The sequence below is a fragment of the Microcaecilia unicolor genome, chromosome 7 (assembly GCF_901765095.1).
Source record: "Microcaecilia unicolor chromosome 7, aMicUni1.1, whole genome shotgun sequence".
NCBI lineage: Eukaryota > Metazoa > Chordata > Amphibia > Gymnophiona > Siphonopidae > Microcaecilia > Microcaecilia unicolor.
Genome location: NC_044037.1, coordinates 49,755,621 through 49,783,378, shown reverse-complemented (window position 1 = coordinate 49,783,378; position 27,758 = coordinate 49,755,621). Strand labels below are relative to the sequence as shown.

Below are 27,758 nucleotides of genomic sequence, written 5' to 3'. Positions count from 1 at the left end.
TGAGTACAGTGTGCATTTCTGGTTGTTCCATTTCAGAAAAGGTATAACAGAATTGGTACAGAGGAAGGTGACCAAAGTGATGTGCAGCAGCATTTTTTATATGATTTTCAAATGGTGAAATAAATGTTTATCGGAAAACGTCTAAAAACTCAAGTCCATAATGGAAGAAAGAACTAAACATTTTCCGATATTTGAAAATACAGAAAAAAATGTTTAGAAAGAGGACACACTGCAAAAATCATAGATGTTTGGGGATAAATGCTTCCACCAACAAAATACAGCTGTACCTGGAAAATAAACAAAACCTCCCCCTTCTTACAGAGGCCCAAAGTTGGTGAGTAAAAATTAAATCAGGTAGACATAATTGATTGAATATGATAACATCAGTATCACCACTCTTGACAATAAAAAGTATAAAAAAAAAAAAAACCAGCTAAAACTCAGCAATGCATAAAAAGCTCAACCCACTGTCAATTAATAAGGCTGGGTATAATAAAAATATTAGGGTCGTTATTCAAAGTCTGTTAACCTGTATAGGGTTATCCAGGGATAGTCAATGACACTTGAAGGGGTAGTGCTGTTGAATATCCCCCCTAACTGCCGAAGCCAAAACCGGCTATGTTTTGGGTAGTCTGGGACGGACTCAGAGCTCAGTCTGCACTTATGTGATTAAGTGCCAATATTCAGCACTTAACAGGGTTAGGTAACCAGATAAATCAGACCACAAAAAACAAGTTTCAAGTGTATTGAAAATGTACTATCCCACCTAATGGGAAGTACCATCTAGGCGGTGTACAATCTAAAATCAAAGAGGGATTAGACTAATAAGACTAAGTACATAAGTAATGCCATACTGGGAAAAGACCAAGGGTCCATCGAGCCCAGCATCCTGTCCACGACAGCGGCCAATCCAGGCCAAGGGCACCTGGCAAGCTTCCCAAACGTACAAACATTCTATACATGTTATTCCTGGAATTTTGGATTTTTCCAAGTCCGTTTAGTAGCAGTTTATGGACTTGTCCTTTAGGAAACCGTCCAACCCCTTTTAAAACTCTGCTAAGCTAACCGCCTTCACCACTTTCTCCGGCAACGAATTCCAGAGTTTAATTACACGTTGGGTGAAGAAAAATTTTCTCTGATTTGTTTTAAATTTACTACACTGTAGTTTCATCGCATCAAGCTTCACATCCACCTGTTCCACTCCACTCATTATTTTATATACCTCTATTATGTCTCCCCTCAGCCGTCTCTTCTCCAAGCTGTATAGCCCTAGCCTGCTTAGTCTTTCTTCATAGGGAAGTCGTCCCATCCCCGCTATCATTTTAGTTGCCCTTCGCTGCACCTTTCCAATTCTACTATATCTTTCTTGAGATGCGGCGACCAGAATTGAACACAATACTCAAGGTGCGGTCGCACCATGGAGCGATACAACGGCATTATAACATCCTCACACCTGTTTTCCATACCTTTCCTAATAATACCCAACATTCTATTCGCTTTCTTAGCCGCAGCAGCACACTGAGCAGAAGGTTTCAGTGTGTTATTGACGACGACACCCAGATCCCTTTCTTGGTCCGTAACTCCTAACGTGGAACCTTGCATGACGTAGCTATAATTCGGGTTCTTTTTTCCCACATGCATCACCTTGCACTTGCTCACATTAAACATCATCTGCCATTTAGCCGCCCAGTCTCCCAGTCTTGTAAGGTCCTCTTGTAATTTTTCACAATCCTGTCGTGATTTAACGACTTTGAATAACTTTGTGTCATCAGTAAATTTAATTACCTCGCTAGTTACTCCCATCTCTAAATCATTTATAAATATATTAAAAAGCAGCGGTCCTAGCACAGACCCTTGAGGAACCCCACTAACTACCCTTCTCCATTGTGAATACTGCCCATTTAACCCCACTCTCTGTTTCCTATCCTTCAACCAGTTTTTAATCCACAATAGGACATTTCCTCCTATCCCATGACCCTCCAATTTCCTCTGTAGCCTTTCATGAGGTACCTTGTCAAACGCCTTTTGAAAATCCAGATACACAATATCAACCTACTCCCCTTTGTCCACATATTTGTTCACTCCTTCAAAGAATTGAAGTAAATTGGTCAGGCAAGATTTCCCCACACAAAAGCCATGCTGACTTGGTCTCAGTAATCCATGTCCTCGGATGTGCTCTGTAATTTTGTTTTTAATAATAGCCTCTACCATTTTCCCAGGCACCGACGTCAGACTCACCGGTCTATAATTTCCCGGATCTCCCCTGGAGCCTTTTTTAAAAATGGGCGTTACATTGGCCACCCTCCAATCTTCCGGTACCACACTCGATTTTAAGGATAAGTTGCATATCACTAGCAGTAGCTCCGCAAGCTCATTTTTCAGTTCTATCAGTACTCTAGGATGAATACCATCTGGTCCAGGAGATTTGCTACTCTTCAGTTTGCCGAACTGCCCCATTACGTCCTCCAGGTTTACCGTGAAGTCAGTAAGTTTCTCCGACTCGTCCGCTTGAAATACCATTTCCGACACCGGTATCCCACCCAAATCTTCCTCGGTGAAGACCGAAGCAAAGAATTCATTCAGTCTCTCCGCTACATCTTTGTCTTCCTTGATCGCCCCTTTTACCCCTCGGTCAACCGATTCTTTTGCCGGCTTCCTGCTTTTAATATACCGAAAAAAATTTTATTATGTTTTTTTGCCTCTAATGCTATCTTTTTTTCATACTCCTTCTTAATTTGCGCCTTGCATTTGCTTTGACACTCCTTATGCTGTTTCTTGTTATTTTCAGACGGTTCCTTCTTCCATTTTCTGAAGGCGTTTCTTTTAGCCCTAATAGCTTCCTTCACCTCACTTTTCAACCAGGCCGGGTGTCTTTTGGACTTCCGTCTTTCTTTTCTAATTTGCGGAATATGTATGGCCTGGGCCTCCAGGATGGTATTTTTGAACAGCGTCCACGCCTGTTGTACAGTTTTTACTCTCTCAGTTGCCCCCCTAAGTTTTTTTTTTTACCGTTCTTCTCATTTTATCATAGTCTCCTTTTTTAAAGTTAAACGCTAACGTATTTGACTTTCTGTGTACAGTTACTTCAAGGTCGATGTCAAAACTGATCATATTATGGCCACTGTTATCAAGCGGCCCCAGTACCATAACGTCCCTCACCAGATCATGCGCTCCACTAAGGACCAAGTCTAGAATTTTTCCTTCTCTCATCGGCTCCTGCACCAGTTGCTCCATAAAGCTGTCCTTGATTTCATCAAGGAATTGTATCTCTGTAGCGTGTCCCGATGTTACATTTACCCAGTCTATATTTGGATAATTGAAGTCACCCATTATTATCACATTGCCCATTTTGTTCGCGTCTCTGATTTCTTTTATCATTTCTGTCTAGACAAGAGACAGTAGGGAAAAGAGGGAAGAACTCCATATTTTGATTGAAAAGTTGGGGGAGGATAAAAACAATGAAGTACTCTGTGCCTTGTATCCAGATTCACAGTGATTTCACCATTTTCTGGGATAGGTAGCAATAGCTGTAAGAGTAGGAGGTGGATGGAAATTCATCTCGAAAGAGGAAGGTTTTAAGCTCTGATTTTAAATTCATTTATAGAGGAGCATTGACACAGACAAACAGGTAATGAATTCCAAAGGTCATGGCCCTGAACAGAAAAAAATTGCATGTCTAGTATGTTCATGGTGGATATCTCTATAAGTGGGTATGTGGAGACTATATTGTTGAGCAGATCTAAGAGCCCAGGAAGGAAGATATGGAATCAAATAGCAAGCTAAGTATGGGGTCTCATCAAAGGTATGTATCTTAAAGACTAGCAGTAAAATTTTGTATGTGATCTGATGCAGGATGGATAACCAATGTGTAATTTCAAGTGTGGCATAACATGGTCAATTTTGTTTTGAGACCATTAATGAGTTTAATTGCAGTATTTTGGATAATTGTGATATTTCACTTGGCTACCTACATACAATGAGTTACAATAGTCTAACTGACTAATTACCAGAGAATGCACTAAGATATTCAGAGAATGGGGGTAGATCAAGGATTGAACAGATCTAATTAATCATAATTTGTAAAATGAACACTGTGTTACTTGGGAAATTTGTGATTTGAAAGAGAGTTCGGAGTCCAGAATGACTCTAAGCAGTCAAGTGTTCAATAACTATGGGAGCACAGACAGTAGATTGGGTCTGATCAGAAAATAAATGTCTTTGATTTGTGTAGATTCAAGACAAACTTATTTATATGCAACCAAGAAGTAATGGCCTGGAGTTTAATATTAATGCTTGCAATCTATGTAAGAGAACTTAGAGGCCAAAAGATTTGAATATCATCTGTGCATATAAACATAGTGAAATCCAGACCTTATGCTAGAGTGGGCAGAGGTGCGAGGAAAATATTGAATAGCGTGGTTGAAAATATTGAGTCTTGGTGTACTCCAGAAATAGATGTGAATGAATCTGAAATGGTACAATTTGAATGAACATGATGTCTGTCATGTAGGTATGAGGAAAATCACTCTAAAATAGCTACAGTAACCCATAGATTGTATAAACGATTGAGAAGGATTTTGTGAGCGATAAGGTCAAAAACGGTGGAGAAATCTAAAGAAATCAGTAGAACTGGCTTTGATTTATTTGTGCAAATAAGTGTGGTGATCCCGAATAATGCTGTTTCTGTACTGTGATGGCATCGGAATCTTGTCTGAACTGGGTGAAGGGCATTGATTTTGGTAATAAATTCTGAGAATTGGGAGTGGACAATGTGCTCGATAATTTTAGCTACAAATGGTAGATTTGCAATTGGTCTGTAATTTGAGGAATCTAAGGATGAATTTGTGTGATCTTTGATTGTAGGGTGAATTGAAGCTAACTTCAGCTCTGGTGGGACCTTTCCTGATGTAAGAGATGCATTGATCATGGATTGGAGAAATGGAGTCTGGGCAAACATTTATGATGAGGGAAGTGGGCCAGTTCTACGTTCAGTTTCATTTATTCAGTTAAGGACTGAACATTGGCTTTAACCAAATAAGTGCCATCCGTCCACATATACCTGGATATTCAATGCCATTGTCCAGACATGGCCTGACTTTGAGTATTAGGGCATAAAGCCAGCTATCCTTCCAGTTAGCAAGAATATACACTATGCTGTATTTGGAGCAGCAACAGTGAAACTTACTAAGTACCTGCATGCAGAAAAATAATTAAAACAAGTCTTATCTTTTAGACAACAGGTTGAAATCTCACAATTATAATAGAATGACATAGTTCTACTATTAATGAGATTTTATGATTATTCACATAAGACACCATACAAAGCCCAGGCAAAACAATTTCAAGATCAATGATGGATTTTCTGAGGAGATTCTGAGGTGTATTTTTAAAACACTTAGACTTAAAAAGTTTCATAGTAAGCTATGGAACTTTGTAAGTCTAGTGCTTTGAAAATAAGTCTCATAGCTAAAATGAAATCAATCTTATCTTATTCTCATGAAATATTCATTACCACTGTAATAGGTCTTGCTCTTAAGTGAAAGCTAGAAGCCCCTTCCCTTTGAAGAACTGAAATCCATTCTTCACAGCACCTCTGCCCATTTCATAATGAGAAATAGGACCTTGATCTACCAAGCAAACCCAGGTCTCTTGCATGACAGTGCTACCCTTGAATTAGCCCCTGAACTGGCATTTAGGTTCCATTTGGGTGACTAGATGAACATTTGTTTTAAAGATGGTGTGAATCACTTTAGAAAAGAAGGAAAAATCCTTTTAGGGCAGTTTTCTGAGGCAAGCTAGTCTATTTCATGTACCTCTACAATGAAGTTGCCTGGATCTATCTATGATATGATCACCCATTGAGTAATCTGTGTAGTTCTCTTTGCCACATTTTCAAAAACTGATAGCAGAACTAGAAACTGTAGAAAAGGGTAGCAAAAATGATAAAGGAAATGGAAAGGCTCCCTTAGTGGACAAAAAGATTAAATGGATTAAGGTTCTTCAGCCTGGAGAAGAAATAACAGAGAGGACATGAAAAGGTTTATAAAGTAACTAGTAAGAAAGGCCCATTTCTGGGAGAGATGAAACGGGCGCTAGCAAGGTTTTGGGGCAGAGGGAGATGGGGTTTGCAGCCTGTAGAGGCATGTTCAGCGAGCCAGCTGTCCCCGAAGCACCCTGCAGGCATGGGGAGATAGCGTTTGGAGCCTCGTGACCGGCCGTCAGCGAGGTAGTTGTCCCCCAACCCCCCCTCCCCCGCCCGTCATGGAGGCAGCTGTCCCCCAACCCCCCTCGAGGCACCTGCGAGCTCCATGATGGTGTTTCTGTCGAGATGGCGCGTTACTTTTGTGCAGTGTGGGGCGCCGCAGATCGCGTTTGTCTCCTGCAGTGTGGTCCGCCCTCGTCGTCATGACGTTGTGACGCGAGGGGTGGGCATATGGCGCTTCAGAGTTCAGACTTCCGATTTGCAGGCATGGGCAAACAGGATATCTCTGGCGCCTCACTGTTCCGGTTTAGAGGGGCTTTTGAGGCTTCATTTAGAACGTTGGGGTTGCGAATTATATCCGGAAGGGGTGTGGCTGAGGGCGGGTCTTGAGTGACAGTGAGTGTGGTGCATGAGTGAGAGTGAGTGTTGCTGGCAGCCTAGCCTTCAGTGTTTCCCTCACACAGAGTGAGTTTCAGAATGTTCCAGGTGAGAATTATTATATAGGATGTGTGGGGTAGGACTAAGGCAGTGCTTCTCAACCCTCTCCTGGAGGCACACCTATATTGCATTTATTAGAGTAATTCAAGATTACTACAATAAATGCAATATGTGCAATACATATATTCATACATAGTCATTGTGATAATCCTTAATAGGAACCATATTTAGTGATCAGCTAGGATGCCTCCAGGAGAGGGTTGAGAAGCACTGGACTAGGGGACACTCTATGAAACTAATTAGCAGATTTAAAACAAAATTAAGAAATCTTTTTTTCAATCGGTGCAGAACTAAACTAAACTCTGGTGAGCCATACTTCAATACTGGATCAATACAGGAATGTCGGGAGTAACAGTGGTGTTTTGAGGTTGATTGCAACCGTTTTGTCAGAACATGTATTTTTCAGTTAACTGGGAGATTCCACGTCAGACCCAAGAATTCACAGGTGTGTTGTCTTCCAGAGATCTGTATTATCTCCAATATTACTTAACTTCTTTATACAGCTCATTCAAGGTAGAGAGAAAGAAGAGAAGACAGGTAATGAAGAAATATAGAGTGAAAGGTTGGAGAGGGGGTATGATAGAGACATTTACATACTCAAGGTTCTTCTATCAGCTTTTTGATTTAGGTGATTGAATCTATTTTTCAATACCTTTATTTTGGATGGCTCATTCTGTCACAGAGTCCCTAATAGGGACCCCTGAATCTTAAATATTAGACTAGAAGAAGACAAGAACTAGGAGTGTTTAGGTAAGTCTTAATGTAATTGTACCCTCCACAAAGTACATCCAGCACAAAAGGGCACACAAGAATTACTGAGAGCCAAGATTTAATCAGGAACTATTACCAGAAATGCAAGTTGCAGCTAGATGAGGGCTGGCTATACTAAACTCTCAAGAAACAGAATAACTCTTCTGGAAGGTGGCAGCCTTCCAACTCAAAAGTCACCATTTAAATCTGGCTGATGCCTGAGAACTACTAACACAGGCAGGAAAAGCTGAAATTTACCAACACTGGGAAAAACAGTATGAAATAATAAGGGTGTGATAGAGTGTATGGAATAAACCCAGTTCCCCTTAAGGATATTCCCTCACAGGGTCACAGTAAGATAGCTCTACATCTGGACTGCTTAACCAGGAGGGGGTGGTCCAGCCAGGGGGAAGTAAAACTCCAAGTCAGGAATAAGATATCGAGGTCCAGAGGGAAGAAAAGGAGCCTCCGGAACTGACTGTAGGATTGCCAGGACCTAGTGAAAAGTTTGAAACTCATGCACTGCAAGCAGTGCCGTAGCGAGGGTGCCTGACACCTGGGGCGGGTTGCCACTGCGCACCCCCACCCGGGTGCAGGACACGGCGCCCCCCCTCCGGAGCGCCCCCCCTGAAACGCACCCTACCTTTCAGCGGGGGGCAGGCGGGAGGGCCGATCCGCCCCCAGTGCGTGTCACTGGAAGCTGCATCGGCTCTGCTGCTTCCCTGCTTTCTCTGCCTTGGAACAGGAAGTAACCTGTTCCGGGGCAGAAAGAGCAGGGAACCAGCGAGCCGACACCCCCCACTGCGTGCACCCGGGGTGGACCGCCCCACCGCCCCTCCTTCGTACGCCACTGACTGCAAGCTACATTTGTACCCACGTGAACCCAGTGGTAACCGGGCAGCATACGGCACTGCCCAATTACTGCCGGGTAAACACCAGCGCTACAAAAATGCAAATATTTTTGTAGTGCCAGAAAGATGCGCACTGGGGGTGGGAAATACCGCCGGGCTGCGGTAGGCCAGCGGTAGTTCCAAATTAGCAAGCGGTAAGTCTGCGTTGGGCTTATAGCCCCCTTCGTAAAAGATCCCCCTGGAAACATTTTGCATGCCCACTTAGTTGCTACATAGGGAAAACAATAAAGGGGCTTGTGTTTTGCGTTTTTGGTAGGTGATTTTATTGAACAGCAAGTCATTTACTCTTCAGTTGTATCAACTTAGAAGACATCAGTGCATTAAAGGTAAATATTGTTGTGAAGGAGTTTGTGGAATTTAACAGGCTGTGCTGTGGAATATTCTGAATGATGCAATGTTTCAAAATGTTCTAGCTGGTTGTCTTACGGCTCTCTTGAGTTTTAAGGCCTGCCAAATGACATATGCAATCCCCAGATGCAGGAGGGATTCCTGCAACTAGTTTCCTCTACCACAAAGTACAAGAAAAATTCAGACACAAACTCCTTAAAAATAATACAACTTTCCCTTAATGTAGGTCAGGATTAGAGTGGATGGTTTAGTGGATCATTGCAGGAACACAGAAACTTTCTCCTTGATGCTCTCATTCACATCCAGCCCTGGTTAGAATGGAAGAAAAGCCATTTGACATATGTAACTCTCTAGGGGGCCCTTTTACTAAGATGCACCCAAAAATGGGCTGCGCTAGTGTAGGTGTGTGTTTTGGGTGCGCGCAGATCCATTTTTCAACGTGCCTGTAAAAAAAAAAAAGCCTTTAAAAACGTTTTGCCAAAAATGGGCGTGCTGCAAAATAAAAATTGGTGTACGTCCATTTTGGGTCTGAGACCTCGCCACCAGTCATTGAATTAGCAGTAAGGTCTCACATGTTAACCATGTGGTAATTGTCTATGCATGTAGAATGATTATTATCACCCAGTTTCTGCCATGCACCAGAAAATAAAAATTATTTTCCGGCACACATAGCAGATGCGTCAAAAATGAAATTACTGCAAGGGCCACGTGGTAGCTATGAGGTAACTCCAAACTGACTTGCTTTGGACACTCGTAGGCGCCTACATAGCTTAGTAAAAGGGCCCCTAGATATAGAAAGTTTGATCTCTGTTCAGAAATCCACTACTGCAATTGCCAACCTTGTGCATGGAATCAGTAAAAGAGGGTTTGAATTGAATCGTGTGGTAGGATCACTTGCCTTTCTAGATCAGGGTGAGGACAAAACAGTGAAGTTCCCAGAGCTCCTGTCTGTTTTACTTATACTGTAAGAACATACAAATAGCCATACTGGGTCAAACCAATGGTCCATCTGACCTAGTATCCTGCTTCAAACAATGGCTAATTCAGGTCACAAGTACCTGACATAAACCCAGTCAGAAGCAACATTCCATGCTACCAATCCCAGGGCAAGCAGTGGCTTCCCACATGTACGTCTCAATAACAGACTATGGACTTTTCCTCCAGGAACCCATCCAAACCCTTTTTAAACCTAGATATACCAACCGCTGTTACCACATCCTTCAGCAACGAGTTCCAGAGCTTAACTATTCTTTGAGTGAAAAAATATTTCCTCCTATTTGTTTTAAAAGTATTTCCATGTAATTTCGTTGAGTGTCCCCTGGTCTTTGTACTGTTGAAAGAGTGAAAAATCGATTCACTTTTACCTGTTCTACACCAAACAACAGGATTTTATAGACTTAATCATATCTCCCCTCATCTGTCTCTTTTCCAAGCTGAAGAGCTCTATCCTCTTTAGCCCCTCCTCATATTGGAAGAGTTCCAGCCCCTTGATCATTTTGGTTGCTCTTCTTTGAACCATTTCTCATTCTGCTATATTTTTTTTGAGATATAGTGACTAGAAGTGAATGCAATATTGAAGGTGAGGTCACACCATGGAGTGGTACAGAGGCATTATACTATTCTGTCTTATTTTGCATCCCTTTCCTAATAATTCCTAGCATCCTGTTTGCTTTTTTGGCCGCTGCTGCACACCGGGCAGAAGACTTCAGCATACCATCCACAAAGACACCCAGATCCTTCTCCTGAGTGCCGACTTCCAAGGTGGACCTCAGCATCAGTTAACTATGATTCAGATTATTCTTCCCAATGTGCATCACTTTGCACCTGTCCACACCAAATTTCATCTGCATCTGGATGCCCAGTCTTCCAGCCTCCCAAGGTCCTCCCGCAATTTCTCACAATCTGCATGTACTTGCCAAATATATTAGTGGAGGATGGTTCTAGTAATGTCAAATCAGCATCTCTTACAAAATTTAGGAGGGGGGGCAGTTGATCCACCATACCCCCCAGGATGCTTGTAAGCTTTTTCTGGGAGGGGGGCGAGGGTCCACTGGACTACCAGGGATTTTATTAATGTTGGGAGAGGGCTTGGGCTCAGGCTTGTTAGGGGCTTGGGGGGTTTAAGGGACTGTGACAGCAGACTTTCCAATCAATGCTCAGGCACTGACAGGAAAGTTAGCACAGGACCTCAATGGCAGCTCCGGAGCTGCTGTTAATTTTTAGCCACTAGAACAGGGGTTTCCTGTGCACTGGTTTTCTGCGCGTTGTACGTAATTGCTAATGAACTCATTTTAATACAAGCAAACTCATTAGCATGGGACTTTCACTCACTACTTCTGTGCACAGTAAAGCCATGGCTGAAAGCCTCTGTGAATTGGCTGCACAATAATGTTTCATTTAGACTGGCTAAAACCAGTCTAAATAAAACATTGCAAGCCCAGGTTGTTTTGAGCACTGGCCCTAAATCACTAAAAAGACAGTGTTTGATTATATAAATTGGTCAAAATATCCTTGATCCTGCTTTTTAATTAATCATGCCAAGATAAAGCTGTATGCTAGAAAACATATGATTTGTTTCAGTGAATTTCAGAGGTCTTTAAAAAATGTATACATGTATATAAATATGTATATGTTAATATATGTATATATGGATGTTTTTGTTTTCTAATTTGGAATAATTTACATATGGGCTCTTTTACCAAACAGTGGTAAAAAGTGGCCTTAGCGTGTCCTTCTGCAGATCATTCCCGCACACTAAAGCCATTTTTACCACAGGGTAAAATGGACAATTTTCCCGTTTTCATTATTAAAGGTTATGTTCTAAATTTCTCATTAGTGAATGAGCCCTTACCGTCACCTATTTTTATTTATTTATTTTTGGGGATTTATTAACCGCCTGTATGAAGAGATTCACCCAAGGCGATGTACAGCAGGTACAGTTTAACATAAAACTTGCAATTTTGTTAATAGCATAACAATAGTAAAATAACCAAGAATAAACATAAATACAATAAATAAGGTAAACTTGAAAACAGTAAATTAAAACCTAATAACAGAACTACCATGAAACAGTATCAAAAATATACATATTTTGTAGGCAGTAAGGGCTCACGCGCTAATGAGAAAATTAGCACTATGCACTAATTGGTTAGCGAGCGGCAATGTAGCTGCGCTAACGAATTAGCACAGAACACACCCACTCTCCGCCTCCAGACCCACTCCCAGTGCTGAAAGAGTAATTTTATATTTTAGTGTATGGGAGCGCACATTGATCCCCAAACTACTGCAGGATGCCTGCATGCGCTGCGCCCGTGGTAAGACATTTTTAGCCGCAGTAAGTATGCGTCAGTTCTTACTGCAGCTTGGTAAAAAGACCCCATAATATGGGAAGAGGAAGACTTCTAAACGAATATTTTCCTACTAGATGAGCCTTGGCAGTGTTTTGTCATTCCTCTGCTGGAGTTATGTAGGCTAAAGGCTCCCAGTGGAATAAACAGTGCTCTGTATAAGACAGAAACCAGCGTGTGGAGAATTTTTCCAGACTGGATGCAGCACAGAGCTGGCCAATACTTCATCTCTGTTCCGTGTTCATGTCCACACGTTTTAAGGTAAGTTCTTTTGTTAATAGGATACTTACTCTCACAGCTTTACCTGTTCCAAGATATTGTAGTTCCTATGATAATATTTATCGTTAGTGTATCAACAAAAAGTCCAGGATAGAGTTCACATTTGCATTTGAGGATATCAGACCAACTGTTTTAATCAGCTCATCACTGCTTCCTTTCTGTACGTTAAACAGAAAACAAAGCTAGGAATGGATGGGAAGAAATCTTGTATTTGGAGGGGAGGAGGGTAAGAGAAGTATGGCCAAGAGAAAGGAGATAGAAAAAAAAAAGACCTAGTGATATTTTAAAACCTTTTCAAATTGAAAGACCATCTATTTATTTTTTTTAACAGATAATTTTCATTAGATGGAACTATTCAGGTGTGTTTTTTTTCTATATAGTTAGTAGTATCTGAATTTATATTACAGTATAACTGTTTCATCATTTTTGGCATTATTTTGAAAACACCTGGAGTAGAAATGGAAGACATAAAAATTCATGCTTGCTGAATTTCATGCAAACATAGCTACAATAAATCCATAGGATAGTGGCAGTTTCAAGTAAAATCTTGCTGTAACGTTCTTGAAGCTTTCAGACATCATTGTCATTTCTTTGGACTATTTCAGAATTATTGCAGGTACTTTTTAATCAGTTAAGCTTATTTTTGTTTAGGTATATACTAAAGTTGACCACTATCAGGCTTATTTTCGAAAGAGAAGGGCGTCCATCTTTTGACACAAATCGGGAGATGGGCGTCCTTCTCCCAGGGTCGCCCAAATCGGCATAATCGAAAGCCGATTTGGGGCGTTCTCAACTGCTTTCCGTCATGGGGATGACCAAAGTTCACGAGGGCATGTCGGAAGCGTAACAAAGGCAGGACTGGGGCGTGCCTAACACATGGGCGTCCTCGACCGATAATAGAAAAAAGAAGGGCGTCCCTAACGAGCACTTGGGCAACTTTACTTGGTCCATTTTTTGTTACAACCAAGCCTCAAAAAAGTGCCCTAAATGACTAGATGACCACCGTAGGGAATTGGGGATGACCTCCCCTTACACCCCCAGTGGTTACTAACCCCCTCCCACCCAAAAAAAACTTTTAAAATATTTTTTGCCAGCTTCTATGTCAGCCTCAAATATCATACCCAGCTCCATGACAGCAGTATGCAGGTCCCTGGAGCAGTTTTGGTGGGTGCAGTGCACTTCAGGCAGGCGGACTCAGGCCCACCCCCCTACCTGTTACACTTGTGGTGGTGGTAAGTGTGAGCCCTTCAAAACCCACCAGAAACCCACTGTACCCACATGTAGGTGCCCCCCTTCACCCCTTAGGGCTATGGCAGTGGTGTACAGTTGTGGGGAGTGGGTTTTTTTTTGGGGGGTGAGGGGGGCTCAGCACCCAAGGTAAGGGAGCTATGCACCTGGGAGCAATTTCTGAAGTCCACTGCAGTGCCCCCTAGAGTGCCCGGTTGATGTCCTGACATGTCAGGGGGACCAGTGCACTACGGATGCTGGCTCCTCCCACGACCAAATGGCTTGGATTTGGTCGTTTCTGAGATGGGTATCCTCGGTTTCCATTATTGCCAAAAATCGGGGACGATCATCTCTAAGAATGACCTAAGTTTTGCGATTTGGGCATCCCTGACCGTATTATAGAAACGAAAGATGCACGCCCATCTTGTTTCGATAATATGGGTTTCCCCGCCCCTTCACCGGGACGTCCTGCGAGGACGTCCTCAAGGAAAACGTGGGCACCCCTTTCGATTATGCCCCTCTATGTATCACTGTTGAATAGTTATGCCTTATTAGAAAAGAAGTACACAAGATACAGATGTGAACTAGGGAGTTTTATGCAAAGGAAGAACAGCCACAGTCCTATCAATAGCTGGGCATGGTGTTACAGTGGCAGAAAATCATGTTTACTGCCACTGTGTCGAGGGATGAGTATTAATTTTGATGAAAAAAAAAATGAGAAATACAATAAAACAGGTTTGTTTGGCATCAAAACAAGATAAAAACTGGATGAAATATAATTTTTTCATTATATCAATAGTGTATGCTATTTATAAAACAGAACAAAATGTAAAAGCTAAATGTAAAAAAAATAAATTCATGGGGAAAAAACAGTCAAAATGATACAAAATGAAATAGGATAGTTTTGGTTACAAGTCGGGTACCTTTGCTGGCGGGGGTCCCCAACCCCCGCCATCTGAAGTCCTCTTCTCCGGCGCGGCCGCGTTGCTGATCTGCAAGGGCAGGCTTCTGTTTCTGTGAGTCTGACGTCCTGCAATGTCAGACTCACAGAAACAGAAGCCTGCCCTTGCAGATCAGCAATGTGGCTGCAACGGAGAAGAGGACTTCAGCTGCCCGCCAGCAAAAGTACCCGATGGCGGCGGGAAGGGTTGGCGGCAGGAGGAAGGATTGAAGAGGTCGGCGGCAGGGGGGGCAGGGCCAAATCTACAGGGGCCCATGCCCCCGTGGCCCACATAGCTATGCCCCTGCATGAGGCAGTGCCTGATTACTGCTGGGTAAACACTGGTGTGCGCTGGGGGTGGGAACTATTACTGGGCTCCTGTGGTAACCCAGTGGTAGTTTCGGATTGGTGCTCAGCAAGCCTATTGCTGCGAGCCAACCATTTAGTAAAAGGGTACCTAACATGCTTAGCGCAGAAGAACTCACTCTCTGCCCCATAACATGACCCCTGAAAATAATATCTTTTAGCGTACAATTAGTGCACACTGATTTGGCAGTTACCACAGGATGCCTGAGCGCATCCTACAGCGTGACTTTAAGCTGCATTAGGTGTGTGTTAGCATCTAACGCAGCTTAGTAAAAGGGCCCCCATGTTTGTTGGGGTAATAAATAGAAATAAAACAAACAAAGAAATAAGACTATACTTTTTTTATTGGACTAGCAAAACATTTTTTTGACTAGTTTTTGAAGGCAATACTTTCTTCCGGTCAGTAATGAGCAAACAATGACAAATATCAGAATATGTAAGTGAAACATCAAAGTTTTCCAATGACATTTTGCAGGTGAGAAGCAGACAGAGATGGATGGGTGATCAGAGGATGAAAAAGAAGTATAATTTTATGTTTAATAATATGATAGGAAACCCAGATCTTTGTTAAGTCCTGTCTGGTGGGTGTCAAAATATTTCATCATTTCAATTTCAAATATCTTTCTTGGGTTGTTTTACAATTTTCTTTTAGTATTCTCACCATAAAGTCAATGATGCAGTGCTCTGATCTTGAAAAGTGCTCTTTCACAGAAGTATGGGTTTCATACAATGCAAGTACAATGTTTAAGGTATACAGTACAGTATTTTTCAAGTGGCTACTAACATAATTTTTTAGTTCATTAATTCTGTACCAATGAATTAGCAATAACTTCAACAATCTTAGGGTTAGGTTTACTAAGTGGCGCTTTGGGCGCATTAGTATTTTTAATACGTGTAAATGGTGCACGCGCGTTAAACACTAATGCGCCCATAGAAATGTATAGGCGTGTTAGCGTTTAACATGTCTTAAATTTACAGGCACGTTAAAAATGCTAACGCGCCTTAGTAAACATTAGTTTATAAACATGGTTCAAAACTACTGTTGTGACTTTTCTTTTTGATAGCATGTAATATACTAGCTTGCTACACATACTGTAACTTAGCCCAGGTTCTTTTATCTTGTTTAACTGTACAAAGAACTTGCCTTGAGTTTAACCACCCATCTATTTATGCCAATTGACTCCGTACCACCCATCTTGTCCCCATCTATATATCTACACTTGGCCCGCAGCTACATGTTAAACTGTAGTGTAGAAAAGCATTGGCATTTCTTCTCCTTCACTGCTAACTCCAGACTCCGTTCCTTTTATCTTGCTGCACCATATGCCTGGCATAGACTTCCTGAGCCTGTAGTCAAGCTCCCTCTCCGGCAATCTTCAAATCTAGGCTAAAAGCCTACATTTTTGATGCTGCTTTTAACTCCTAACCCTCACTCGTTCAGTACCCATGCTTTATCATTCCCACCTTAGTAATTCCTTTATCTCTTATTTGTCCTGTTTGTCTGTCCTAATTAGATTGTAAGCTCCGTTGAGCAGGGACTGTCTCTTCATATCCAGTATACAGTGCTGCACACATCTAGTAGCACTATAGAAATGATAAGTAGTAGTATTATAACTGTAATCTGAATTTTCTAACACGTGCTTATTAGATGTTTCATTAGTATTCTGCTGACATTACATTATATCTCTGTTGTTTGAATTTCAGTGCTGTTAAATATGTATATTTTTATATTAGTTCATGGTAGTCCTATTATTAGGTTTTAATTTGTTGTTTTCAAGTTTACCTCATTTATTGTATTTATGTTTATATTTGTTATGCTGTTAACAAAATTGTAAGTTTTCTTTTAAACTGTACCTGCTGTACACTACCTTGGGCAAATCTCTTCATAAAGGTGGTTAATAAATCCCAATAAATGAAAGTAAATAAATAAATAGTGCACATATCTATGAGGCATGTTTTCTAAAGTACCCTAGCGTATGTTTTAGTGCACACTTTTAGTACATGCCCACCCTAATGGCTACCATATGCTAGTAAAAGCCAGGGCAGTAAAAATCCCTTATTAAATGGGGATATTGATTGGGTAGGACAAAGGCAGAGATTTGGCATTGATTATACATTGCAATTGTATACATTGTGGAGGATTGGCCTAGTGGTTAGAGTGGTGGACTTTGGTCCTGGGGAACTGGGTTCGATTCCCACTGCAGGCACAGGCAGCTCCTTGTGACTCTGGGCAAGTCACTTAACCCTCCATTGCCCCAGGTACAAATAAGTACCTAAGCTGCATTGAGCCTGCCATGCGTGGGAAAGTGCGGGGTACAAATTAAAAAAAAAAATTAGTGCACGGTAATTAGTATGTGTTAAGTGTCAGATGTGTGGTTAGGGCTAGATTCTATATATGGCGCCTGAAAAATCCAGCAGAAAAAAATACACCTAGGCATATTCTCTAAAGTACACCTACATTTTATAGAATAGGCTTAAATTTCCACGTGGTATATAGAATACACTTAGCGCCTCTCCACGTGACCAAATTTGGTCTTGTCTATTTAGACCATGGTTTACTTGGCATAAATTCCAACACCTATATTAAGCGCAGAGCGGGTGTATTATATAATAATGCACACAGATTTTAGAAACGCCCATTCTATGCCCATAAACATGCCCCCTTTTCAACTAACCTGCTTATTTTCGAACGAGAAGGCTGGCCATCTTCCAACACAAATCGTGAGATGGCCGGCCATTTCATAAACCCGGCCAAATCGGTATAATCGAAAGCCGATTTTGGCCACCTTCAACTGCTTTCCATTGCAGGGCCGGCCAAAGTTAAAGGGGGCATTTCGGCAGGGTATGGGGGCGTGGTTACGAGATGGCTGGCTTCGGCTGATAATGGAAAAAAGAAGGCCGGCTCTGACGAGCACTTGACCGGCTTCACTTGGTCCATTTATTTTTAGGACCAAGCTCAAAAAAGTGCCCCAACTGACCAGATGGCCACCAGAGGGAATCAGGGATCACCTCCCCTTACTCCCCCAGTGGTCACCAACCCCCTCCCACCCCACAAAAACATTTTTTAAACATTTTTGTGCCAGCTTCTATGCCAGCCTCAAATGTCATACCCAGCTCTATGACCACTCAAAATCTCCTAAATATTAGAATCTTTGGTAAATTCAACTAGACTTAACACCAAACCAAAGAAAAAGAACTGATGGTATGCACCCCTTGTACCTATAGGAATTTCTAAAACAGCTCTATGACAGCAGTATGCAGGTCCCTGGAACAGTTTTAGTGGGTGCTGCAGTGGACTTCAGGCAGGCGGACCCAGGCCCATCCCCCCCCCCCCCCCACCTGTTACACTTATGGTGATAATTGTGAGCCCTCCAAAACCCACCCAAAACCCACTGTACCCACATCTAGGTGCCCCCCTTCACCCATAAGGGCTATTGTAGTGGTGTACAATTCTGGGGAATGGGTTTTGGGGGGGGCTCAGCACACAAGGTAAGGAAGCTATGGATCTGGGAGCAATTTATGAAGTCCACTGCAGTGCCCCCTAGGGTGCCCGGTTGGTGTCCTGGCATGTGAGGGGGACCAGTGCACTATAAATGCTGGCTCCTCCCACGACCAAATGCCTTGGATTTGGCTGGGTTTGAGATGGCCACAATAAGTTTCCATTATTGGCAGGAAAACAATGGCAACGATCTCTAATGCCGGCCATCTCTAACGCCGGCCCAAATGTTGAGATTTGGCCAGCCCCGACCGTATTATTGAAACGAAAGATGGCCAGCCATCTTGTTTCGATAATACGGTTGGGTATGCCGCTTTCTGGGGCCGGCCTTGGAGATGGCCGCCCATATATATGGCTGGCCCCATTCGATTATGCTCCTCCACGTGACTTAGAATTTGCACATATCACATTACAGAATATATTTAGTGAGTTGTGCTGAGAGCATCCAATTGACAGTGCTGATCAGCTAGTTAACCAATTAAGTTACGTGCAGTATTATAGAATACGTTTTGATTTCCACGCGGAAATTAAGGTGCGATGTATAGAATTTCGGAGTTAGTGCAAAAAGTGGAGGTAAATGCATCTTTGCTAATTTCATTTGTCCGTAAAGTAACTGCAGAGAAAATACTAAAAATGCCTCCAGTAGTTACTGTACAGCCTTTGTACTTACTGCTTGCTGGGTTTTGCACCTACTTTGTACTTACCACACTTTAGTAAACAGGCTCCTATATGAATATGTATATCTATGTGGATATATTCCATGTTTCTCTCTCTACATTTGTCTATATAGATATAAATATATATATGGTCATCATTTGATCTAAAAGTGAATGCAATTGTCATTTTTAGGAAAGGAAAATGATGCAGAGGTCAAAACCACTGGGACTTCCAAGAATTCATTTCTTCAACTCCTAACCATGTACAATAAGAGTTACTCTCTCCTCACCATCACGGAAGAAACCTTTCAGGATCCATCTTCCACATCTGCAAACGTATCACCTGAGCAATCATCCACGGATTGTCAAAATACCTTATCAGATTACCAATCAGAGCTCATCCCGGCACTCTGTGGGATTATTTTTATAATTGGCTTTATTGGCAATGGTTTGGTAATAACAGTACTTTGTCTCCATAATGGCCGAAAAACAGTTGCCAATGTTTACATACTTAATTTAGCTATAGCTGACTTCTTGTTTCTAGTAACACTTCCCCTTTGGGCAACCTATTATGCTTTTGGTTTCAACTGGCTCTTTGGATTGATGATGTGCAAGATTTCCAGTTCACTCTTGTGTGTGAACTTGTTTGCCAGCATATTTTTTATTACCTGTATGAGTATGGACAGGTACCTGGCCATTGTTCACCCTTTTCAGTCTCAAAGGAGAACAGTGCAACAAGCTTATTTTATAGCATTCGCTATTTGGGGACTTGCTTCTTTGTTCTCTTTCCCCACTCTCTTTTTCCGAGACATACAACGTATTGAAAGCCTGGGAGTCAGTGCTTGCATTATGTCTTTCCCCCGTGAGCAGTATTCAAAATGGTGCGCTGGAATGGCCTTGATTAAGAACGTGCTTGGATTTCTCATGCCTCTAATTGTGATAGTCTACTGTTATTTTAGGATTGGACTACATTTGTGGAAATCACAGGGACCTTGGCCAATCAAGCTGAAAAGAGACAAAAGTCTGAAAATGGTTGCCGCGGTTGTTTTGGCATTCATAATATGCTGGCTGCCATTCCACATTCTAACCTTTCTAGATGCCCTGACATGGCTGAACATTGTTAATGATTGCAGGGTTATGACGGTCATCGATGCTTTAATGCCTTTTGTTTTTTGTATAGGGTTTGCTAACAGCTGTGTTAATCCCTTGTTGTACTGCTTTGTTGGAAACCAGTTCAGAGAGAAATTCAAGCATTTATTTAAACTTATGCCGGCTCACTTTGTCAGCAGCAGACTAAGTTCCTCTTCAAGAAAGGAAAGTGGCCCCAGAGAAACCGTTAGAGCTGGCAGCCCTGAAGAGGGAAGGGCAAGACTGATGAACGAATATTGTTTCCAGATGGAGAGAAAATAATTTTGTTTTATACAATACCTGATTAAAATTTATCTAAATCATATTGTTCCTTCTTAATTGTTCTTGTGCATATTTTCTGACAGAAAAGTGTTTGAAGAAATAAGCATGTACGTCCTATCAATATTCTTAAGTGATTTGCCTATCAAGTGTTGTAGCTTTACTTCACAGAATTGCATGTGTGATGAAACAGGCAAATGCATTTAGAGCACTGTGGGGCCTAGTTACTAAACTGTGTTGAAATTTTGCTGTCAATGGTGTTAACAGCAAAAGTTAATCTCCGATAGCTGCTAAACCTCCATGACAAATGTTGGGGTTGTTTCTGGCACTTTGGGAGAGCCAGCCATGCCACTAAGGTGGGCGATGGTTGTTACTGTGCATAACAGCATGGCTGCAAACATGGAATGCAGTTAGTACCTCTGGAAGTCTTGCAGGTGTATTATTAGTTAAATGTTCTGTGTTATCTCCTATATCAGCAATTAAAGCATGTGAATAAAACCCATGCTAACTGGAAGGTACATTCCCTGCCTCTTCTATGTTATGTGTGTAACGTGACAGTTAATGTAAGCTAATTGTTAACTCAGCACCATAACTGTTTCAGCATTACTTTAACAGTTCAAGTGCTTTAAAACCTTTAGTTACACACCAAATATGGTTCGATGAAAAGGCCCCATATGCTTTTTCTAGTAATTCCACTGTGTTTAATGCAGTGTTTATGTAAATAAAGTTACATTCTTATCAGGGGCGTAGCCAGACTTCGACAGGAGGGGGGTCCAGAGCCCGAGGTGAGGGGGCACAATTTAGCCCCCCCGCCGGCGCCACCGACCCCCGCCTGCCACCACCGCCAACTTTCACCCCCCCGCCCACCGCCGCCAGCTTTCACACACACCCCTGCCGCAACCCTCTCGACCCCTCTTCCCGCCGCCAACCTTCTCCCGCCGCGTACCTTTGCTGGCGGGGGACCCCAACCCCCGCCAGCCGCAGTTCTCTCCTCAGCCGCATGGCGTTGCTTGCTGAATGATCTGATCAAGTTTCTGTGCATGCGTCTGACGTCTGTGCAGGACGTCGGACGCACGCTCAGAAATTTGATCAGATCATTCAGCAAGCACTGCCACGCAGACGAGGAGAGAACTTCGGCTGGCGGGGGTTGGGGTCCCCCACCAGCAGAGGTATGTGACGGCGGCAGGGGAGGGTTGACAGCGGGAAGGGGCGTCGAGAGGGTCGCGGCAGGGAGGATCCAGGGCCAAATCTACAGGGGCCCAGGCCCCCGTGGCCCCATAGTAGCTACGCCCCTGATTCTTATATATCATTCAGAATGTGCAGGGTGAGACAAAAGAGAGAAATCCCCTAGAGTTTTTTGTTGTTTTCTCAGCAATCGTTTGAATTTCAATGAGAAATTATATGTATTTATTTAATCATCATACTTATGTGTTACTATTAAACAACATTTAATTATCTTAAGCTATGTTGATGTTATTGACATTTTAGCATTACTACCTAGCGATTTTTGCACGTTAAGTGTGTGAGCTAAAACACAGTAAAATAACATCATTCAAACAATGCAGTTAATGTGTCAGAATTTTGCAGTCACTGTGAATGGTGCAAGTGTGTCTCCCCCCCCCCCCCCCCCCCCCGCCCCCAGCTTTAATACAGGCATTCGGTCGCTATGGGAAGTTCTTAACAGCCTTGTCGATTGGCCCTTGTAGCAGACTGTCCCAGATCATCTGCAGCGCTTCCTTGAGTTTGACAATTATTTGAGGCTTTCGGTGGAGCTTGTGATAGGCCTCCAACATCACTCCCCAGACAAAAGTCTACATCACTGTGACATCATTAAGAGTAAACTGATACCCCATTTTTATTTCAAATTATGGTAGTTTTACAGCTCAAACATTTTTGAATACGCAAAAACCACTGAATGGTAATGCTAAAAAGTCTGTAACTTCACCGTATTTAAAGATAATCTCATTCCACTCAGCTCATAAGCATAGCTAGTAACAACAAATAAAGCTATAACGTTTCATATTGAAATTCCAAGCAGTTGCTGAGGAAACAGCAAAAGTAAAGGGGTTTACTTTTTTTTTTTTTGCCTTGCTGTGTTTCAAAACAGACAAGGAGTCACTTGGCAATGTGTAGACTTAAGGGCCCTGTTTACTAAGGTGTGCTAGCATTTTTAGTGTGCGCTAAAAATTAGCACGTGCTAATGCTAGATACAGGGTGTTTCTAGCGTTATTAGTGCGCGTTAATTTTTAGCGCATGCTAAAAACGCTAGCGTCAGCACGGCTTAGTAAACAGGGCCCTAACTTACTTATTGAGGCATGAGTTATTGAGGACAAGAGTCAACTTTTGTCCTCAACAGCTCATGTCTTAATAAATTGATTTGTGTATAAGATGCTACCAGCCTCTTTGACATTTTTATTTATTACATGTAACCTATTAGTGTACTCTGTTATAGCTGAGAATAACAGATCATAACAAGAGACCAGAACATTTACTATTCATAAAGATTTTATTGTACTTTTTTGTGATTAATACTCCATTTTTTTGCTTTCTCAAAGTATAATCAATAAATATATATATTTTAAAACTTTTTCAAAGAACACTTTTCCTGAGTGTAATCACTTTTTCCTCTCAACTGTGCAACAAATCAGTTACAGTAATTCCTGTAGTAATAATATGATTTTTTTTGAGGGGGAAGGGGGGGAGATTAGAAGACATTTGGCCTTTTTTTTGGATGACACTAAGACCTGCAACAGAGTACATATGCTTCAATGAGAAGTGACTTAAGAAAACTTGAGGAACAGTGAAATTATTGGCGGTTAAGATTTACGTAAAAATAATGCAATATTAGACATTTTGGGGTGCAGAAATCCAAGACCTCAGAACAAAAGTTTTGAGGAAGGATATGTTAATGTGCACTAAGAGAGAGAAAACTACCCCCGTGGAAAGGCATGACCTAAGTACTAAAATATCTTCAGATAATTGTGATTGATGATTTAAAGTAGGCTTTTCCAAGTTCAGTCCACAAGGGTCATAAGCAGGCCAAGTTTTCAGGATAAACCCCAATGAATTTGGATACACACTACCTCCACTATATGCAAATCTTTCTTTTGCATATTTATTAAGGATATCCTGGAAACCTGGCCTGCTTGTGGTCCTAAAGGATTGAACTTGGATAACTCTGTTTTAAAGATGGCCAAGTAGATGGATAAGGTGGTGACCAGAGTCAGAGAGGATACTAGTGTGCATAGGGAAAGCTAAAACCATTAATGTAAAGGGGATGATAATATCTCTATATAGAGCATTGGTGAGTCCTCTCTTAAGCCTCTCTCGTCTCTTCTAAATGACATCTATTGGGCGTTTGATAAAGGATCACAGGTTCTTTTAATTTCCCTGGACTTAACTGCTGCCTTTGACTTAGTGGATCACCCTCTCTTACTCTCTCACCTCATCTTCCTAGGTGGTTCTGGAACAGTTCTCTCTTGGTTCACTTCTTTTCTGTCAGATTGCAAATTTGTAGTTAAGACATCCCATGTACTTCTCAAACTTTTCCCAGTGGTGTTCCACAAAACTCTATTCTCTCTCCCCTTCTCTTTAAATTTTTTCTATTCCCTTTGGCACCTATGATGCAAAATCTGGGTTTCCATTTTTATATTTACGCAGATGAAATTTTTCTAATTTCTGTTCAAAAGCCTATTGCACCCAGTCTTTGTGCCCTGCAGGGATGTCTTCACTCTATTTATTTATTTTTATTTATTCATTCTTGTATCCCACGAGTATCCAAAAATTAAATTTCGGTTCAATGTGGCTTACAACTGATTAACAAGATGAGGTTACTATCTGGATGGACCCTTTGTCTATAAGCACTGGACAGAGATAAAGTAAATTGCTTAGTTTAGTACGTCTCTGTAAAGATATAGGGATAATCTTGGCTTTCAGCACAGAAGGGGTAAGATCTATTAGGGTAGCAGTTTGTGGTTAGTATATGCTTTGAGCAACCACTTTATTCTTTGACATATGATACATATCTAATATCTAAATTTAAATAAAGATATTAATTGTAGCTATTTTATTTTTACTTGTTTTTTTCTGTGTTGTCAAACAATTATGGATGTAAGCTCCACCCCTGGCCCCACCCCTAATCCCGCCCCCTTTAGCCTCCCCAAACAGTTGGGCCACCGACCGCCTATGACCCTAAGTAATGAACAGTCCTATCATCGTTTTAAAACTGCTCTTAAAATTCATCCTTTCACCATGGCTTTTCAATAGACTTCTACTCTTAACACTTAACTAACTGACTGGTCAGCTTTTTGTACTCTCTTGCTACCATTCTCTTTTAATTGTCTTTGCTGTTTTCTCTTTCTCTTTTTCAGTTGGCATTCCTTTCCTTTCTTATTGTGCTTTTATTGATTTTAATTGATAACTGCTTTGATTTTATGAAAGGCAGTGTATCAAATGTGAATAAACTAAACTATTTGGATTTACACGTGCTTCTGCCTGTACACTATTCTGTAAAGTAGTACTCCGTAATTGTCTCATGCACAACCAAAAAGATGGTATGGCTATGGTAGAGTAGGGGCATGGGCGGGTCAGGGAAGTTCCCCTAACTTAAGTGTGATGTTATTAAATTCCAGGGTTGCATGTTCAACTTGTGCACCAGGATTTACATCAGGTTTCACTTGGAGTAAGTTCACGTGCCCAAAGTTCACCACGCTAATCTATAAAGGGTGCTTGGCGCAGAGTGCCCTTTATAGAATGTGATTTCAGTGCAGATCTTTCCTGCACCTAACTTTATGTAATGTACTGAATCTAAAGTGCACGGAGAGCATATTCTTCTTAGAGTGTGCATTCTTTCCCCAAAAGTGCACACATGTGCAATCCATCACACATGCACACTCTATCTGGAAAGAGTGTGTACTTTTTAAGAAGTGTGCATCTGCTGTGCACATAGGGGTGAATTCTATATATGGCACCCCAAAAAAAAATCAGTGTTGATAAAAGCAGTATTCTATTAACTGTGCTTGTGTCCTTCTGTCTGTCCTACCCTTATCCCTTATTGGTCCTGTCTGTCCATCCTGATTTAGATTGTAAGCTCTTTTGAGCAGGGACTGTCTTTTCTTCGTGTTCAATTGTGAAGCGCTGCGTACAACTGGTAGTGCTATAGAAAAGATTTATAGTAGTAGTTGTAGAAGTGTGGTTTATAGAATAGCACTTATGCCTGGGAATCACACCTCACTTTAGGAGTGGCTGTTTGCACCAACTAAAACAAGGTGCAAATGTATGCTCTTAAATTAGGCATGTTATCCCCCTTATTTTATAACTACGCATGTAATTTTTAGGAATGCCCCCATTCCACCCATGATCCTCCCTTTTCCATGCCCCCTTTTTAACTCATGTGTAAGATCCGCGCCTAAATTTATGTATGTATATTTCAATTAAATCTAATTAGTGCCAATAGTTGCTCGTTAAGCCAATTATCAGTGCTAATTGCCTCATTATTCAATTAAATTGAACACACAAATTGGGTGCATGCCCAAATTTGCTTGTGCAATTTTTAGCGACTTTTATAGAGTTCAGGGGATAATGCGCATCTCTATTCTCCTTTACAGGAACTGAGAGCTTACTAAGTCACTGGTCACTTACTACGTTATCATATAGGAACAAGATTTTAGAATGTGTTTTTTTGTAAATCATTATATATATCATTTTTCATACACTTAATAATTCCGATGGTGATCTGGTATTTATTAACTTGAAAATGTGGTACAAATTTTTGTTTTGTTGCTTTCATTGCTAAACAAGATATTGGTCAAGAACTCTGCTGTTCATTGTGACATCTTTCATTGCTAATAACGAATCTCTTAGCAATCACTTGTGGGTAAAAGATGACCGCAAGAAATAATTCAGGCTAAGTGAATTGACTAAACAAAGCAATGTACAGTACATTATGTACTCTCCTTGAACAGCTATAATATATATATGCTCGAACGCAGATCGACTAATAATACAAAAACAAAAATTACAGATCTGCAGTCAAAAAAAGATTAGACCCTTGCCGCACTTAATAGCAGTGGAAAAAGCCTCAAAGTCCCTTTAAATCTGAGTGAACATAAAAGTTCTATTATAACCAATCGAATTGGTCTCCCATTGGTAACACACTGTAACATTCAACAACATTCTTTTGAAGATTTAAGATGTGTAGTACTTCAAACCATTTATCAGTCCCAGAGAGGAGGTGAATATCAAAAGCTCCTTCTACAAAACGAGCAAAAGTGGATATTTAGGTTAAGGTCTCTGCATCCGACAGGACTAAACCATCGTATAGAATGGAAACTTTTTTTGTAAACACCCCCCTGGATCGTCGATGCTTTTAACAGCGTCTGACGTCAGTGAACTGTTTATAGAGAAGCCATCTTTGATTGAAAAGTTAAGCAGTAAGGAAGTGTTTAACGAAGCTGTCCTCTCAACTCGGTGAGTGTGGTAGTTCTTTATGATTTTCAGTGTGTAGATTTATAGTATTAGGTTATGATATGGGTATCTTTCAACAGATAGTGCGGTAGAAGCCCTGAAGCAGCCTTGCGAAACGCTGGCCACCGTCGGCCCTGCACCAGTTGAGAGCAACGAGTACAGCGCAGTTAAGCTGCAAGCATCCACCCTAAAGATAAGTGTGGAATTAGGTGTTTACCATAACATAATCACGGTTAATCATAAATGAATAGTTGCACAAGCAGTGGTTTTTTATGCCAGTGATGATGAAAGAGGTCATTTGACCCGTTATATCTTTTTGAATCAATTCAAGATTTAAAGGGACTTTGAGGCTTTTTCCACTGCTATTAAGTGCGGCAAGGGTCTAATCTTTTTTTGACTGCAGATCTGTAATTTTTGTTTTTGTATTATTAGTCGATCTGCGTTCGAGCATATATATATTATAGTTGATTCTAATTTAGTTGGTTCGTTTTTGAAGAATGACTTCTCAATCTCACACACAATCCTGGAAGACAGGACATGGCTTCACTACTGATCACATCTCAGACACTCTTAAAGGCGTGTCTCTAATGCAAATGCAAGAATCATCAAGTTCTACAACGTCTTGGAGTGCTTTATCCAATGGAATGAAAAGATTAATTAAATCAGAATTACATAGTGCCACGTTAATTGAGTATTGTAAAAATGAAATAATACCACGTGGTTTACGAATTGTAAAAGAACCAAAAATATTTTTGAATGATAAAGATTTTCTACAGAAATGGGCGGGCATATTAAACAAATGTTCATTGGACCTAATGGTTTTGATTATAGATAAGACCACAGAAATTACTTCAAATATTAGAGTT

The 27,758-nt window shown here is 41.3% G+C and overlaps 1 protein-coding gene across 4 annotated transcripts in view; it reads left to right on the top strand.

Annotated features, from left to right (window-relative positions):
* The first annotated feature begins 4,836 nt into the window (after positions 1–4,836).
* The window catches only part of AGTR2 (angiotensin II receptor type 2), a 48,004-nt gene continuing 25,082 nt past the window's right edge, over positions 4,837–27,758 (top strand). The window contains exons 1-2 of one of the 4 annotated variants that reach the window (XM_030210170.1): positions 4,837–4,907; positions 19,214–21,228. In XM_030210170.1, coding sequence (XP_030066030.1) covers positions 19,282–20,430 — 1,149 coding nt within the window. In that variant the 5' untranslated portion in view covers positions 4,837–4,907; positions 19,214–19,281 and the 3' untranslated portion in view covers positions 20,431–21,228. Of the gene's footprint in view, positions 4,908–12,232; positions 12,318–15,358; positions 15,450–19,213; positions 21,229–27,758 lie in introns of those variants that run through there. The other 3 variants (XM_030210169.1, XM_030210171.1, XM_030210172.1) reach the window with 3 other exon arrangements.